Source organism: Lepidothrix coronata, unplaced genomic scaffold, assembly GCF_001604755.1.
Source record: "Lepidothrix coronata isolate B3197 unplaced genomic scaffold, Lepidothrix_coronata-1.0 Scaffold31, whole genome shotgun sequence".
NCBI classification, from domain to species: Eukaryota; Metazoa; Chordata; class Aves; order Passeriformes; family Pipridae; genus Lepidothrix; species Lepidothrix coronata.
Window position 1 is genome coordinate 951,109 of NW_016690211.1, and position 13,120 is coordinate 964,228.

Here is a 13,120-nt window from a genome sequence, read left to right on the forward strand (position 1 = left end):
TTCTTCACCACATTTACAGTAAGTATATGGTTCATTTTCATTTGTTGACCCAGAAAGTGCAAAACTTTCCTTTGTCTAGTATAAAATAACCTGTCAGTAGCTAATTCATCATAGATTCAGTTTTGCTCCTGGTAAAATCAATGGTAAAAGTCCCAGGGATACTGATGGCAGCAGGATTAAAGTCACCACTAGAAGAGTGTTTTACCACCCAATTCCTGAAGGTAGTTCCTTGGGTGTTCAATTGTACACACATGGACAGCTAAATCTCACCAACTTCTGTAGGACTCTTTAACATGAAAAATTCGTAATTTTCACCATCAGCGCCATCATCCCATTGACAACTCAATAACTGCATTTATATTGTTTAAGTAACTACTTGAATGTTGCACATGCCTGGAGAAGAAAGTCTGTTACTATCAACAAAGTCACTTCTCCTCCTCTAAATGCTAGTTCTAAAATGTATTTACAGCTGTTGACTTTCCCTGCATACTACTCCTATCATAAAAAATATGTCTTCAAAACATCCTCTTCCTTTATTTTTAATCCTACCAAAGCAAAAATAGATACTTTAATAGAAAAATACAAGATAAAAAATATCCCAAAAATAAAATGGAAGCATGGAATGTCATTTTTACACAAAAAAAAGATCCCCTTTTGAATTGCGTCAGCTATACAAACACTTTCATATTTACAGTTTTGGATGCAGTCCTGTGCTCATTGAAGTTAATGGAATTTTGCCACTGACTTCACTGAGAACAGGAGCAGGCTCGACACAGCCTATATTTGCCACTCTGAAAAGTCACGGCAGTGGAGAGAAAAGAGCGTGATAAAACACATGTAAGACTGAGGAACTGAGCAGTCCTCTCCAAGGCCTGATTGTCTTCTCTCCCTATTTCACACCACCGAAACTCCCTATTCTTCACTGAAGACTTTCATAACTCCCAGCATTTAAGGAGGAGAAACAGTGCTTTTGATTGTGATACCACACAAACAAGGAAAGAATTGTGTGTGTTTCCACCTGCCTTTTTCAGTGGAGTTAATTAGACCCAAGTGCCAGTTCTCTCCCAGAACTAAACTCCGTACACCAAATCTTATATCCCCTATAACCAATGGCAGTGATTCAGTGATGCAGGATCATACCCCAAATAAATCTCTTTTTTTCCTTTTGACAGCAACCAGCACCTGTGCCTGTGAAACCATATCTGACACCCATGGATGAGATGCAATTATGGAAGGAGGTGGTAGAAGCTAAAAAAAGAAAAAGGGACACAATGAGGCATTCCCCATCAACTAAACCCAGATCTGCTGCCCTCAATACATGCTTTAAGAAATACTGTCTTTACATATTAAGTACACCCTATAACATCAAACCGCATAATTTTCTTTTTTCATGAGATGAAAGGCCATGCGGCATAATGTGATTAGTAAATCATTCCTGAGCTTCTGAAAGAAATTAAGACAAAATTACTGCTTAAAAGAGTATGTTCTTCAAGAGCCTCTTTTTACACTGATGTCTTTGGTTGTGTCCTTTTCCCTAATTATTTTTTTTTTCCTAGGAAGAATGGGATTCTTTTTCCTCTTCTTTATGCAGCAGAAAAATGAGATCTAATGGAGTCTTCACGTAACTGCCGATGTTTCCCCATGTTACAGTCCTCCTGTCGAGTTCGTCTCTCAATAGTTATTCTGTATTTCTTTCTGCATGAAAAAAAAAACCCAGAGTGAGAAATCCTTCTCCAGCTATAGGCTAACAGACTTCCCTTATAAAGAATGCCTGTAGGGGACAGCTGGGTGCCAGTTGAAAAATGAAATGTGGCAGAATGTGAAACCCTGGTCAAAGATTAAAGTCGTTTTCCTCAAAACATTTTACCCAGGCTCAAGAATGCCTGTTAATTTCTACATGGCAGTCTCAAAGCACCAAGACACAGACATTTGCTTCTTTGAAAATTTCTGATCTAAGTGATTAGGAGTTTTTGTGAAGTGTCATGTGAACTGTGTCACATCACTGCTTTATACTGATCAAAGACAAATTTCTTTTCACTATGCGGGGGGGGGGCACTTTCTGGAGAGTTCAAACAACAGAACTGACTATTCAGTTGCGTTTCTCATCAAAACTATGTATTAACTAACTGATTTTCCCATTTCCCTCTGAGAAAGCTACTATGTTTGTAATGTCAGATGAGGTAGTATGATGAATTAGGGAGAGGGATGCAGAGGACAGATAAGAAATAAACACAAATGCTCATGCATCAGACACAACTCTTCCTGTGTGTCTTCCTCTAGGGCCTTTAGAAGAATTCTGCTATGTTACTTTATACGTCAAACAAGCCCTCTGACTACTTTTCAGCTTCTCATTTAGTACCCAAACCTGCTCCAAAAATCGTAAGATGATTTGCATTTATGCTTCTCCTCAGCTTCAGGACAAATTTTTCCAAAAGATGTTAGTCCAGTCCCATGAGCTTGTACTGCCTGTGGAGATGCATGGCAAAAAGCTTGTATGCCAAGGAAAGCTCTGCTCCACTTGCATGTGTAGCCAGAGTCAGAGCATATGTAGCAGTGGAAGAATGATTTTCAAAACACCAAGGTTTTAATCTGGGTAGCATGTCTGAATAGAAAGTGGCAACCTATCTAGAAAATATTCCCTAGATATTTGTGTCTGTATCATAGGCTCCAAAATAACTTGATAAAACTGTGTTGTTTACTTCCTTTATGTATTTTTAAGTCAGATTCTTCCATGGCTCAGAGCATGCATAGCAGTAGCTCTTGCAAAAGGATAGGTCCATATTTTGGATGTACAAGTGCTTAAGTCCTGTCAAAGCTACATATCAAAACTCCTACCCAGATATTTTAACAGTTTGCGTGCACACTTAAAACTGTGTTTGCATACTCATTTGTGACAATGACAGATTCAAATGAGACACAGTCAGAAAGTACATATACAGTTTAAAAGGTACAAATTACTTTCAGGTACACAACTGCTAAACCTATATTTTCTGAAAATCCAACCCATGCATCCTGATACATTATGTTTCAGATATTTACTCTACAGGTGGAATAAGAAGGTTGTCCCTACTCCTGCTTTGAGCAATTGCAATCAGACCTCCAGGATGAAATTCACGCATATGTCTTTAGACATCTCCAATGTGCAGATCCATCTGACAGTACCCGCAGCTTCCTTCAGTTAACAGAGAGAAACAGGCTCTTCTAAGAGACATTATTCTGACCTGGTTTAGCTTTTACATGAGGATGACATGAATTGCAGAGAAAAAAGTGTTCATTTCTCCCCTCTGACCATACATAAAGAGACTGGGTGTTGAACTCAGGTGTGTACATCTACTTTTATAGATACCCTCCTTTGCTCACGTGGATTTCCAATCCAAATCTTTGTGTCAGATGACTATGAGTTTAAGTCCTGTTTTTACAATGATACTTCCCATAGCTTTATACCAGCTCAGGATATCTACTGCCTCATTTCTTGTCCTCACATACCAATTCTCTCCCATATCAGCAATGCTAAAACCACCTAACAGCTGTAATCTGATTGAGAATCTATATAAGACGCAAGAATCTCTGATTACATAAAATATAAAAACAGACTCGTATTTTCTTTTTCTTTTAAAGATAGTCTTTAATCAGTCCAAGCTAACTTAATGTTGTCTCAAACCCAAACAACATATTATATAAGCACTGAACACATGCAAGATTAAAATCACCCTGCAGAATTTTCAGTTGCAAGCACCTGATGAACAACCCCGGTTCTGGGACCTTTGAAGTGTCCCAGTGAATTGAAGCAGCTTTTGCTTGTTTCATTTTGTTAACTTTCTTTATAACATATATTTTTATTGGATAGAGTTATTTCATTCTTATATGCAGAGGTTAATTCTCTTCTATATGTTTTTACTCTTCCATATCATGAGGATAAATTATTGTATATATAAGGTGCTGAATGTGTATAACTTATTTATTCTGTCACTACAGGATCAGCTATCAAGACTTCACATTTGCTGACTAGCAGTGTAAGAATTATTTTACTTAAACAAGAATAAAACACTGATTCCCCTGCACTGACCTCAGCTTATTAAGTTAAATGCACAGCTTTGGTATCCAAATAATCTCTCAGACGAAAACAGTTCTCTTTCTGTTTTCCAGTACAATTCCACTCAACATGCAAAAAAATAAGCTCGATACCAGGCAAACGATGTAAACCTCTCATACAATCACATCCTGCACAACTGTGCTAGAAAGGAGTAACAAACAAAGAAGGCTTTCAAGGCCAGGGCATTTTACTAAAGCAACTGTGAATGTCTGGAACCCACTGCAGTTACTTCCATGAGTCACATTACTTAGAGATGTAAGTAGTTACAGGATGAAGACCCAAATCAATAAAATTATTTGGATAAACACAAAGGGACAATCCAAACGTGCTCACTGTCTTTGGTGAAAATGTTACCACAGATTATTATGGTGCTTCTCTGTCTCCCATCAAGGATGTTGTGCCAGGTGCTGAGACATTTAGATGACAAATAAAAAGTTTACAAAATTTCAATTCGACTAACCTGAAAAAGTAAAAAGCCATTAGCAATCCTGCTCCAAGCAAGGCACCCACAACTATTCCTGTAACTGCTGATTCTCCTAGACCACCTGCTTGAGAAGGGGAAAAATAAACAATCAGGGTTCATATTGAGAACTGTTTACATTCATGTACTGGAAAATACACACAACTAGGAAATTAGTGACCAACATCAGATAATAACTAAAGCCTTTCAGAGCTCAGGACTCCATGGGAACCTGTTTCAGTGTCTGCACGTTTGTTTTTTGAACATGCTTTCCTTGGGATTAAACAAGCCTCCAAAACCAGTGTCAGATGACGACACAATTCTGAAGATACGATACAAGGGAATGTTGTTAGGAAACTTCTCTGGAAAGCTTGGTCTGAATCATAACACAGACTGGAATTACAGTCACGCACATAATGGGAATCAGCACTGAGTATACCCTGAGTCATTGTAACAGAAACAAACTCATTTCACCTGCTTTAGCACCACAGACCACTATCACCCGGGTTTATTAAAATGACTATGATTATCCAACAGTTCCTCAATTTTGGGGTGGTTTTTTTTGGTTTTGGGTTTTTTTCCTGAAGATATGTGGTTTCAAGTTAAAGCCACATGAGCTTTGCCTTGCTCCAAATCTCAACAGAGGTAGAGCAGGGACACAGTGGTTGAAGGGGAGCCCAAGGAGAAACTGTCACTGGGAAGTACAGGGCAGTTGAAGAACAATGGCATTTTCGTATGCATGTAGTCTGCTCCCATTTCCTCGTCCACTTGGGTTTGTGGAAAGGAACAGAGAAATATTAAGGAAATTAAACTGTTCTCTTCATTTGCCCTCATCCCTTTGAAGGGATTTTGTCTGTACGTCAGCAGGAAGAAGGTGCATAGCTACACCACACTGACCATAGAGGGAAACAGTCTCTACATCATGTGTGTACACACAAGTTTTTCAAGGATTGAAGAATTATCAGGTTGGAGTTACCTTTTCACTTCAGGACTAGCAATTTGTTTTCTGTGAAAAGCTAAGACCACCCTTTGCCACCGAGGCACTGGTATCCTCCTACGCTGATCTCCTTTGCAATGGAGATCAATCCTACAACATGGTCTGGAGAGTCAATTTGCTGGAAAATATGGACACCTGCTCTGTGGAGGACAGTCTGAGCTTTCAGAATTCACAGATGTTACCCCACTCAAACAACTTCACTTCTCAGCCTACTGGACCTCTCACAGTCCCTTCTCATAGCACTGAAAATCATTCTGCATTGGGAGAACGCTGCTCCCATCAACACTGGCAGCACAGCTGCTAATTATCAGTGTGATTCTTCTCTGTTTTGGGTTTCAGTTATATCCTTCTTTCTGGCTAAAAGGCCCCTGGAAACTCCTAAAGCCTCCAGGGCTCCGTGCTGTGAATCATGATTGCTGTCAAGCTTAAGTTCAGGGAAGAGATTCAGGCCATGTACTACCCACGGCTGCCAGACCTTTACTTCCCAAGCAGTTAGCAGAGAGACACAGTCACTATGTCTTAGATGGACAACTGTGCTAAAGCAATTTATTACGGTCTGTTACGTTGCATCAACACATGGATTCCTCTCTCTTGAGATGGGGCAGAAGTATTAAGTCACTAAACTTACATGATTTACACGGTGTATTGTTTGTGTGCTCTGAAACTCGGCTTTCATCTAGCCGCAGCCTGCCGTGATTCCAAGGGTATTTCACATTTGATCGAATCTCAAAACGCCCCTGCTTTCCATAGTAGTCCCCGATCACCTGTGCAAAACACGAAAGGAACAAAAAGATTTTCCTATGAACTTGGAGAAGTAAAACAAACAGGAGAGCAGCATCACTCAGTTGGACTCCTGTGGCACAATGCTGAACCCTGGAAGAAGAGGGCTGAAGAGGTCTGTGGGAAGTTATGTAGTGTATGCACTGCCCCAGGGCAGAATCAGCTGAGCAAAAGCATTCCTGACAGATGTTTATCTAATCTGTTCTTAAAAGCCTTCAAAGACAAAGACTTGATAATTTCTTCAGGGAATTATTCCGGAACTTAGCTAGCCTTACTGTCAGTTGTTTTCCCTAGCATGTAACCTAAAATTCCTTTGTTGTAATTGTCCATCACTACTTACCCAATTGCCAGTGGACACAGAGACTCTTCCTTTCTGAAACATTGCTTTACATATTCACAGGCCCTTATCTGGTCTGCCCTCAGGCTTCTCTTCTATATAAATCCTGTTTATTTAAGATTTTTAACCTTCTGAATATTCCTCCTTTGTCCCTGGGCTTTCTTCACTTGCTGCACAGTGGGTTGAGTGCCCAGGACTCTCATCCAAGTGAAAGTATCAGTAACTAGACATGAGTCCAGACTGAGGGAAGAACTCATTGAGAGCAGCCCTGCCAAGAAGGACTTGTGGGTTCTCGTGGATGAAAAGCTGAACATGACCCAGCCATGAGCACTTGCAGCCCAGAAGGCCCAACATGTCCTGGGCTGCATCCAAAGCAGGGTGGGTAGCAGGCCAAGGGAGGTGATTCTGCCCCTCTGCTCTGCTCTAGTAAGACCCCACCTGGAGCAAAGAACCCAGCTCTGGGGTCCCCAACACAAGAAGGACGTGGCCCTGTTGGAATAAGTCCAGAGGAGGCCACAAAGTTGATCAGAGAGCTGGAACACCACTCCTATGAGGAAAGGCTGACAGAACTGGGGTTGCTCAGCATGGAAAAGAGAAGGCTCCAGGGAAACCTCAATGCAGCCTTCCAGTACTTATAGAGGGTTATGAAATAGAGAGAGGTTGACTTTATCACAGCAGGTAGTGACAGGACAAGGGGGAACAGATTTAAACTAAAAGAGACTTATACTAGATGTTAGGAAGAAATTCTTTGCTGTGAGGGTGGTGAGACACTGGCACAGGTTGCCCAGAGAAGCTGTGGATGCCCTATTCCTTGAAGTGTTCAAGGCCAGGCTGGATGGGGCTCTCAGCAACCTGGTCTAGTGGAAAGTGCCCCTGCTCAGGGCAGGAGGGTTGGAACTGGACAATCTTTAAGGTCCCTTCCAACCCAAGCCATACTGGGGTCCTATGGTTTTATGATTTCAAGTAGATTCAGTGCTGAGATTTCCAACTACACAGTCTAGGGTGGAGTTTTCTATTTTGTCAGAATTTGGAGGTACTTGATTAAGGTCAGTTAAAGTCTCCAAATCTTCTGAAGAACTATGACAGTCACTTCAGGATTTCAGTCCTGCCTTTAACAGTTAAGCCCAGGCTTTTTTCAAGGTAAGATGTTGAATCTACTGCAAAGTTGCGGGACTAAATTGTGCTAACAGTAGTAGTTCACTAATCTGAAAACAGTCTAAAAACATCTATGTACAGTAAGCAAGGCCAAATATCATGACACTGAAGTAGTCAGAAGCGGTGGCAGAAGCACATCAAAAGATGTATTTGTCCCACCATGGATAAAACCCACGTATTAATACACTGGGTTTAGAACTCAAGGCCTGTTCAAATCTTTCACCTAACTTTCATTTTGAAGCTAAAAAGTTTAGAGAACATTTGCTCTGGTTAGACATACAAAGGTAGATTTTACACTAGATGAAGGAGCTAATTTCTCTCCCTGTTGCCACTGAAATAGAAATTCTTTGCAGAAAGAGGTTTTTTAACATTTGTTCAAAAATAAAGGCAAATTCAGTAAGCTGGAAAAAGCAGAGGAAAAAAACCTATGAGACAATTTGCAGGCAGCAAATTATTCATTAAATGATGGTTTAATTTATCAAACAGTAGTGAGAGAGTCCTCTACCTGCAGGACGAACTAAATATGAAAGTATGCAGAACGGCTTAAGAACAAAAAGCTATAAGTAGCAACCAAGCAGATTCAGATCAGAAGGACGATACAGATTTTTGAAGAGCAGGAGTGGTTAAACAGCGGAGCAAACGTTGATGGAACAAGCGAGGCAGTCCCTGTTCTCTCAGTGTCTCCAAAGGAAAAATGAATGTCTGTTACAGCCTGAGCTTTAGTCACGTGTAAACCACAGGGCTCCATACAAGGGTAAGAAACCTGACTGTCTGTAAAATGGCAGAGGTCAAACTAGGTAATCTGAAGTTTTCTTCTAGCTTTAAACTGTGTGAACAGAATTGGGAAAACAGCTCTGCCCAAACACCCATTCATCTGGCGCAGTTCAGCTGAGAAATGTTCTTGTACAGACACAGAAAAAAACTTCAAACTAATAAAATAAGTTATCGAAGAAACAATGTTTTTAGAGTAAGAGTAGAAATGACGTAGCAGATAAGTGGAAGTAACCACATGTAAAATGTTAATTGTATGTATATTTTATACACAGTAAAGCAGAGGGAAACTGAACAATAAGTTAAAGGAAGAAATGTAACACTAAAAAAGTAAAAGATAGTTTAAATTGCAAGTAAAAGAACAATGGAAGGGAGGGTAGGAGAGGGAGATTAAATTGATAAATGAGATAAAGAGCTAACAGACTGAATAAACAGAAGAAATACAGGTTAAACTAAAGTTATCGCAAACAACTTGTACTCCTACTACCCTTGTGAGTGTCTGCAGTTTACTGCTGTAGTTTTTATCCACTTTTATCCACTAACGCACAAAAGACATCCTCACACTTTTAAAAAGGCTCCTTGAGTTGTCTCTGCTGCAGCAGTGACAGGAACAATATAACTTCACTGGATTCAAATCCACACATGGAAATGTCCAGCTCAGATGCACTGCTGCTTTACAGCTGACCTTGATGAAATAGGGCAGACCAGCAAAGCTTAGGCAGAAACTGACATTGTAACTAACAAAAGGTGCAACTGGAGTTAGGCAATGCACGTATATTTTTCATCTCTTCCACTCCTTCTGCATCCAGTGGAATAACCTATGTGGTGTATATGGAGCCATCCAACTAAAATGTCTCTTAAACACTGAAAACAAGGCACTTAGGCCTGATAAACAAGGCCAAGCAAGGTCTGCACTCCTGCTTGTGGTTGACCTCAGTGTAAGACTGAAATACATGTACTTGCTGTGTTAATACATCAGGATAACTTGTGCATCGCTGCCGCTGTAAGATTAATCCTTTTTCCTACCAGTGAATAAAAGGCCTTGCTCACTTTGAACAATAATTTCTCATATTCAGAATTATAATTGCTTAGCTGGCTTGTGAGAATTCACACTTTAGTTAAAGGTTAGCATCATGTGAAGAAAGATGTATTGTGAAAGAAAAGAATTTTAAAAAACTTTCGGATAGCTACTTCAAGATAGTTATTTTACAGAAAGGATTTGGTCTTTAAGTTGATAAGGTTAAACCACCAAGTAAAGAGATGATGTCATGTTACATTACACTGGCTAATTCATCAGTGGCCAAGTGCAATGGTGTTTGTTTCCTTACCTCCTGTGTGCCTGCCTCTGGGTCTGTCATTCCAATCACAGAGAAATCCCCGTATCTGTCTCCATTTGCATCAATGGACACCTGCCCTGCAATGCCTAAAGAATGGCATGTGAGGAATCAGAAGATTAATTAGTTAAAATACTGAGCCTTTTCAAGGAACACAAGAAAACAGTGGACAGGTTTTTACAGACCGATATGACAGGAAATCTCATCAGTCTCCCAGCATTTTTGTTGGCATTCCAAAAGAAATTGTAATTTCATCTTGGTGCCTGCATTCCTGAATTCTTAACATTTCTCCTTTTTAAATATCAAATGTGTGAGACTTTTTGGAGACTACGTGAGAAAAATCTAATCCAAAAGCCAGCATGTAAGAATAAAACACAAATATATTTAATGTGAATTATTTACAGAGTGCCTAACCCTGAAATATCTAATGGTGCCTCAATAAAAAGAGTCCAGCTCGTGCTGCAGAGGACACAGACCTACATCTCACAGACTGCACCCACACAGCCAGTCCAATGTCGTTTCCATCTAATGGGATACTGGAGAGGGTATGAACAAGAGGCACCATGTGTACTACATATGCATTAAGCCCTGTGTTCATTTACATAAGATTAACTACATAATACGATGCTGTTTGTAATATATTTCTTAGACCCCCAGTTCACTTCCTTCCTTTACAACTTCTGGGAAACTTTAGGGAAACTGGGAATCATAAACTCATAGGATATCTCAAGTTTGAAGCGGCTTCAGGAGACATCGAGCCTGTGGTAGTTTGGGCTAGGCCTTCCTTGGTGACCAGTTTGTAACCAAGGAAAAGCCCAGATTTACCTAGTATTCCCTACGATTTTTACATAAGACAGACTATAAGAAGAAAGGAGGGAAGGCCTTCGCCCCTCTTTCCTTCCGGCGGCTTGGAGGTGCAGGTTCCCTGCTGTTGAGTCTGCTGTGTTGGGGAGCGAGGCCTGGTTGGGCCTTGTCGACCTTGGGAGGCGGAGGTTGCCAGCGATCATTCCGGAGCGACTCTCGGTTGTCCCAAAGAGAGTAGTGAGATATTTCTTTGCTAACTTTTTTTAGTTGCTAGATATTGGGCTACTAATCAGGATATATACATATATATTTTATTTTGGTTTTGTTCCTTCTCCCTTCCCCCTTTCCTTTCCCTTGTGAAATTGTATATATATTTCAATTGTATATAACTGTAACATAAGTGTAAATATATTTATATATATTGCTTTAGCTGTCTCTCTCTCGTTTGGGTTTTCTTGGTTGTTTTTCTCCCTCTTCTCCCTGAGGTTTGGGGGGGGGGAAGGGACTTCTTGTGGTAAGGTTTGGAGACTTGGCAGGGAGCCAGCTTCAAACCATATCAGAGCCGAACACCCTGCTCAGAGCAGGCTCAGCCACAAGGTCAGAAGAGAAGGATGCGCAGGATTTTATCTAGTCTCTAAAACCTCCAATGATGGAAACTGCACAACCTCACTAGGGCAACTTGTTCCAGATGTCACAAGGAATAAACACATCCTTGGATTCAGTCTGAATCTCTTCTTACAATCTCTGTCCTTGTGTAAAAAGAGTATGGCTCCAAATTCTTGCTGTGTAAGTCAAATTGGTTCTTAAAAGCCATCAAACACCAATTAACTATGATGAAGACATCATGAAGTTGTTGATATGCTTTATCACCTCAGATACTCTCAGATGTGATCCTCCACTGCCTGACACCAAACACATGTGCAAGGCAAATAGGCACCACTGTATATCCATGTTACACCAACTACATGACCAGAGAAGACACAAAGCTGTGGAGACTCAGGCTCTCAGGGATGGTAAATCAGAAGAGAGAGGTCAGATATTCAGTCAGAGTATAAATTCCCCTCAACGTGCCTAATGACAACATGCAACAGATTAACACATCTTCATTCATGCTGTCTCTGTTCTGATTTAGAGATGATGTCAGGAATGTTTTGACTTGCTGTGATTTTCAAAATATGTAGTGGTAATCAAAGATTATTGTTGAGCATCTGTTTCGTTATAACAAGATAGTAATCAAACAACTGTCAATTTGATTACTGCAGGAAAACAGAATGGGTGTAACAACCACTTGGCTGTGAGAGCACTGGAAGAAGAGCCCACTATGTCCTTGCCTACACAGCAATTTCGATTCTGAATCTGACAGGAGCTGTTAACCTGGCCTAAGAAAACCAAAAATTTTTGGAAGTGGGTACTAAAATTACTGAAACTCAGAATTCCTATGGGATTTTTTTTTTAGCAGGAAGGACTAATTTTTAATTTTTCCATCTGAATCAAAACAGGTAGTTTGGAGTGTTGACATTTCCTGCAATGTTCTTCCTTAGAAAACATAGGTAGGAAATTCTGAAACAACCTTGACTGAGAACTGGATTTGGATGAAGGTGGAAGGATTTTATCTAGACTTTCTTTTTGTTCTGTTATGTGAGATACATACAGATACATACAGAACATTTTGCTACTTTTCCAGAGGAAATTCCAATTAATAGAAAATAGTCTGCATAAAATGTGCCCTGCAGTCACACCAAGGTGTCTTTAACAACGCAAGCAGTAAGAGACCCTTTGATCACCTCAGACTGAACCCTTCCTAAGCACATGATATCTGTGCAGTTGTGGCTGGCAGATGGAATGCTGCAGGAAGCAGCATCCAGATCCTCCTGGGAGTCCTGATGGGTCAGACCAAGCTGTAACATGAGGTGCCAAGGAACTTAGATATCTAAATGTCAGCAGTTGAATTAATGTAATTAATGAAACTGAAGTTTTTATCACTGAGGCCTGCAGAAGTTGAAGGGAATTATAAAGCCTCAGTCCTGCAGCAGAGCCTGATGGATGTGTGCAGGGACTGCACTCTGCAATGCTGCAGCCACTGCAGAGAAGGGTCTACTGGAAGAACAAAGGGACATGACCTTCCTAAAAGGACTGGATTGCAAGATATCAAATTAAAGGCCTCTTCCAAAATCAGTTTTATGTCCAGCAAAATACTGCCATGAGGAGGAAATGGGATATGACTTACGTGGTGTTTTGACCTTTTCATCTGCACCCTCACAGCCCAACTTTACAGCTATATTTTCAGAATAAGTGTACACAGATCAGCAATCAACAACAACCTGATTTTCACAAATGAGGAGAGAGAACATTTTTTCCTCCTGGCTGGTTTTACACGCAAGGTGTGAGA

General features: G+C 40.4%; 1 protein-coding gene across 1 annotated transcript in view; it reads right to left on the reverse strand.

Moving 5' to 3' along the window:
• Nucleotides 1–635: 635 nt before the first annotated feature.
• The window catches only part of NPR3 (natriuretic peptide receptor 3), a 41,190-nt gene continuing 28,705 nt past the window's right edge, over nucleotides 636–13,120 (reverse strand). Inside the window, exons 5-8 of the mRNA XM_017811352.1 lie at nucleotides 9,922–10,016; nucleotides 6,179–6,314; nucleotides 4,554–4,641; nucleotides 636–1,695 (exon numbers count right to left, since the gene is read on the reverse strand). Of these exons, the coding sequence (XP_017666841.1) occupies nucleotides 1,584–1,695; nucleotides 4,554–4,641; nucleotides 6,179–6,314; nucleotides 9,922–10,016 (431 nt within the window). The 3' untranslated portion in view covers nucleotides 636–1,583. The remainder of the gene's footprint in view (nucleotides 1,696–4,553; nucleotides 4,642–6,178; nucleotides 6,315–9,921; nucleotides 10,017–13,120) is intronic.